At 43.3% G+C, this 5,140-nt stretch overlaps 1 protein-coding gene across 1 annotated transcript in view; it reads left to right on the top strand.

Annotated features, from left to right (window-relative positions):
* lonrf2 (LON peptidase N-terminal domain and ring finger 2) overlaps positions 1 to 5,140 on the top strand; it is an 11,076-nt gene continuing 5,936 nt past the window's right edge. Inside the window, exons 1-3 of the mRNA XM_030780001.1 lie at positions 1 to 1,527; positions 4,080 to 4,198; positions 4,991 to 5,113. Of these exons, the coding sequence (XP_030635861.1) occupies positions 768 to 1,527; positions 4,080 to 4,198; positions 4,991 to 5,113 (1,002 nt within the window). The 5' untranslated portion in view covers positions 1 to 767. The remainder of the gene's footprint in view (positions 1,528 to 4,079; positions 4,199 to 4,990; positions 5,114 to 5,140) is intronic.

The raw sequence follows: 5,140 nt of genomic DNA, 5'->3' as shown, positions 1-5,140 counted from the left end.
GCAGGTAGGCTCTCGAAACGGAACATTAGAACGATGAACTGTTTTACAGCCAGTGCCCAGGAGTGTGTCGGTGGGATTACGCAAAGTGGTGTTTCGCCGGATAGTCTCAGGTCTTATACAAAAACAAATATCCGACGTTAAAACAATCACTGGATCTTGGTAGAGGACGGGAAAGCGTATGTTACTGACAATGGAATGAGAGAACTTCATTCGCGGAAGTAGATCAAGTTAACTAATGCTTCTACATTTCCTCTATATGTATTTTTAGGCTAAAAACGTTTAGCAGCCATGTCGTTGGTAAAATTCACCAAGGCGCAACGGTAGATCTGAATGGCTTTAGTCCGGGTAGCAGCTATATTTTACATTAACATCATATTTTCAAAATGCACAACAAATAGCTTGGCCAGGTTGTGTATTCTGACTAAATACGTACAGGTCGTCTAGTCATGCTACTTTTTATGTACCACTATTTAGAAGCAGTGGTAGACCAAGTACAAGACTGAATATCATGTAGCGTTGTAAAGGTAAAATTCGCCTGTTCATTTGGGGGCAAATCGATGACCTCGTTTTGTTTTTGTTTTGTTTTTTTCTTGCATTGAAGCCTTTTTGATAACAAATTTGAAACCCTAGTCTCACACTTGGACAGGACAGTCCAACTGCACCCTGGAAAAACCACCAAAGCTTGTGTAACCTGGACCCCAACCGAACTGAATATTCTCTCAATTCCCCCTCACTTTTTGGTATAACCTAGAAGAACCTCACAGAAGATGGATGCTGGAATCCAAAACCATGAGGAGCACTTTGTGCACGAAATTTCCAATCCCGGAGCCCCGGGTTTGTGTCCCGAAATGCTGGAGGTTGCTGACGAGGCTTGCCAGGCTGGAAACTTCGACCTGGCCGTGGAGATTTACTCCTCTCAACTGGCCGATCTTCATCAACCGGATCGAGGTCTCTGTCTGCGCAAAGCAGATGCCTTGGCCAGGGCTGGTCGCATAGCCGAGGCACTAGATTCATATTGCATAGCCGCAAATCTTCAGAGGCTAAGACCCGACGAAATAGGGTTACTTGTAGAAAGCATTGCGCGAACAGTTCGCTTGAAAGAACAGGGCGATTGTAAAAATACTAGTCATGAAAACATATTAAGTGCAAGGTCAAGTGGAAATGGGGGCTCTGGTGTGGATGTAGATGATATCGAAGACGATCAGTGCTTGGATATGTTTTCTTGTAGAATTTGCAAGTGTTTACTGACCGAACCAACAACTTTAGAGTGCGGTCATACTTTCTGCAAACGGTGTTTAGAGGGCGGCGAGATGAAAGAGTGCAAAAGTTGCCACACGAAACAAAACAAACCTGCCGGAGACTGCCAGGGAAACGGGCTAAGAGTGAACGTAGTATTGAGCGGCCTGTTGGAGAAATGGTTCGACTCCGAGACTAAATCAAGACGATTATGGTTAGAAGGGGAAAATCTATGGAGAAAACAGCAACTCTCTGACGCTCTGGAGAAGTACAGCAAAGCAATAGAACTAGGTAAGGATTTAAACCTTTATTTTTAGCTCTTATTTTCCTCCCTTCCCACGTAAATGTATTGTTCTTCTTTTGTAACGGCTGAAGTGACCTACTTTTCCAATGAAAGGGACCGGAGTCCCACAGGGGGCGACATCCTAAGGGTGGAACACTTGGAAATTGTCTTTGTAGCCTCATTATGACCGGTGGCAATAAAGTGTACAAGTGTTTGCAGAGTTACATCTCTGAGACCAATCTGTGCAGAGGACTGTAACGGTAAATTAAATAGTTAATTCAAGCCCCGTCTTAGTTGGCATTCCAACACTTTGTTTTTATTTTGGACCTCCCAAAAAAAAACTCAGCACCCTGAAGAACTTGATGTCGTGTGTGTGCCTGCCACATGGTTTCACACTGCTCAGTGTTACAAAACAAATATTGTTCCGGCTGCTAGTAGGCCTACACATCATCACAAGCCATCTGGTCTTGAAACTGAATCCATAAATTGCTTGCATGCGTGTTGTCGATTGAAATGAACGCTCGCTTTTCTCTACTGTGTAAGTGTGCTACGCGGATCTTACTTCAGAATAAGTTTTAACGTCCAAATCTACAAGGTTACAAATTTAGGTCAAACCAAAGACTGGGATGTTGAGTGCAGTCTAAGGTTTAGAAGGAGCAATCCAGGTAGTCGACCGTGACCCAAAGAAAAGGTTTTTTTTGGGGGGGGGGTTTGGTAATAGCAGAGAACACTGAAAAAGAGGGTTACATTTGACGGAGTCTGAAAGGCTTTTTGTTAAGTCCCGTGCCCTTACAGTATGCGCTGCTAATAGAAAAAAAAAAAAAAAAAAGAGCACCGCGCAATATGGTGGCTACATCCAACCCTTCTGTGGGCCGTCACTGAGCACGTTATAGTTTGGCTCGTTTAATCAGTGCAGTTTTACGGAGAAGAAAAGGTAGGATGGATGGATGGATGGTGGTGTTTGTGGCATATATCTGCTCAAGACTCGATTTAGCATGCCTGGGCCCGGGCTCGCACTGCGGCTGGTTACGCCTGACCTAATTCTCTCCCGTTGGGTCCTAGATTAAGGCCCACTTATGTAAGGCGACGGCGGGCGGGGAGGGGGGGGGCCTAAATAATGCAGACAGCCATTTAATATCAGGTCACTGCTGAAAAGGGAAAGAGGGGGGATGCTCCCGGTCATTGAGAATTCCCACACCTAGTGTTTCCTATGGAGAGAGAATGGAAATCTTCCCGCTGTGTTCTGTGAAGCCTCGTTATAGAACCATGAGTCATACTCTTTTTCTCAAGCTGCCTACTCTGTGTTCATTCATTTGACGTGGGTGTTTGTTTTGATAGTTGTTTTTCACAGCTCGAAATGTGTTGACCAGGCATTTCGGCATAAACACATATGCCCATTTTACTCTCTCTGTCAGCCCACAGTCTGTCGTTTGAAACTGATTCAGTTCCTCTCTTCAGCCAAAGGTTCATTGGCAGAGTGGCCCGTGGTCTCAGGTCATTATAATGTTATCGGAGGGTCTCAGCTGGAAACCAAACCAATGATGCTATTTCAGTGTAGGTCAGAACTAGATGTTCGTTTCAGAACCTCTATTTTTACCTGGATTAGCTTTTAGAAAAAATAAATAAATACAAAAAAAAAAAAATTAAAAAGGCAGACAGAAGTAACAGTACTTGATTAAAATAACTCTTATATAAACCACTGAGTTATTTTCAGGGGCACTTTTCCTGCGAGGGAAAAACAAGATCCAAATGTTGAAAGTCTGCCATGATGACACAGTTATCATCCCCCACAGAGAGCAGCTAGTACGTCAGACACTTACACAATAAAGTTGTCCCTTGGTCGACGGATTTTGTTACCCTGTTTTGTGATGTAGCGTCACCTTTCCAAGGCTGTCACACTGGTCCTGACCTACTTTTGAGAGGAAATAATTAGAGAATGCCATTGCACTGGCATGTCAGTCTATCCTCTCAACCTGAACTTAGTGTTAGCAGTAAGAAGATGTGTTCTAAGTAGACTTTCCCATTATAATTTAGGGGTCTTTATGACCCTCGGTGACCTCTAGAGAATATAGAGCACTTTTGAGTTGAAAGCTTGGGTTTAGGATTCATCACATCCGTCTGGTTGGTCTTTTGACCTCAATACTCCATGTTAAGCCCTGAGGCGTGAAGAAAATGTTCCCCACCAAATGTGTTTTGTTATACTGTTTGTTTAGAGTAACAAACAAGTGAAAAGAAAGAAACCAGAAAACTGTTCTGCTCGGTAGGAAATGTGTTTTGTTTCACACTTTTTGTTTAGAGTAACAAACGAGTGAAAATGGAGAAACCAGAAAACCGTCCTGCTGGATCGATTTAGCTTTGGTGAAATCTGGGTTGCCATGAGTTCCGTGCTGTTTTCTGCTTTTGCCGTGGGAAAAAGACATAACAAACCTCAGACTCTGAACTCTGTTTAGTATGCAGCAGAACAAGAATAATAATCAGTGAACGGAATGCCTGGATTTTTTTTAAATTTTTTTTTATTGCTTTATTGTTGTTATAATAACTCTTGTCCCGTTGCCAACAGTGAAGGGTACGTGTGGGCTGCTGTGTCGCCGTGCCGAGCTGCACATGGAGATGAAGAACTTCAGCCAAGCCGCCCAAGACGGCGACAGCATGTGTCGGCTAAAACCCACGTCACCAAAGGTAAGGGGAAAACAAAAAAACCCCCCCCACGAACATGAACCCAAGACAGAAGCGCGAGGGCCTTAGTCACGTGTCTGGCGTCAAGTGGGAAAACGCGACTCCAAAGACCACTCCCGTTTGGACAGCACCTCGTAAAACTGATAAAAGAAACAGCCCCAGTAGAATTCCCAGTGGGCAACAAGCCATCTTCACAAGCGCCGTATTCTCCAAAGTTCTTTAGCGCCTTATGTTCTACCCTCGTGTCCTTGTTTTAAAAAAAAAATGTAGCAAAAGGAGTTTTAAAGTTCAAGTTGAAAAGGAATGTATGGATCTTTGTTTTGGAAGGCTGTGTCTGTAAGCTTGGAGGGGTATATATAGTGTATCAGTATATAACCTAGATCTTAGATTGATTAGAACTGCTTGTTTGTCATGAGGTTTAAGTGGGTCATCTCTATGGTAACACGAAGCCTAGAGGTTCAGTTTTTGTTTCTATTACAGACGACGAAACTGCCAGAGGAGGGTAATTTAATTTTTTTTGAAAAAATGTAATATGTTCCAGTTTGATGTGTTTGATAAGTTCACGTGTACCAATAGTTCTTCGTGGTTTTTTTCCGATATCGGTGCCCGATCTTGGCTTTTAGAGCGCGCGTTCACAGTCAGATTAGCGTGGCTGTAACGCAGAAAATAACGCATTTATAGAAGAGAGTGAGCAAAGCAGCCTGAAAAAATTGCCATGGAATCTCTTATTAAATACAACAGAATATGCTCCATCCACTCAATGGTACTTATAAATTTTATTTTTTTTTTCCCCAGGCTCATTATGTCAAAGCCAAGGCTCTGAGTGGACTGGGCCGCAGCGAAGAAGCCCTTCAAGAGTACTTGTACTGTGTCGCTCTGAAACCAGACTGGACCGCGGTTAAACACGAAGCCCAGAAGGTAAAACGTTGTTGTTGTTTTTTTGTG

The sequence above is a fragment of the Chanos chanos genome, chromosome 7 (assembly GCF_902362185.1).
Source record: "Chanos chanos chromosome 7, fChaCha1.1, whole genome shotgun sequence".
In the NCBI taxonomy this organism is placed as follows: domain Eukaryota; kingdom Metazoa; phylum Chordata; class Actinopteri; order Gonorynchiformes; family Chanidae; genus Chanos; species Chanos chanos.
The sequence above is the reverse complement of the archived record's forward strand: the minus strand, read 5'-3'. Positions and strand labels throughout refer to the sequence as shown.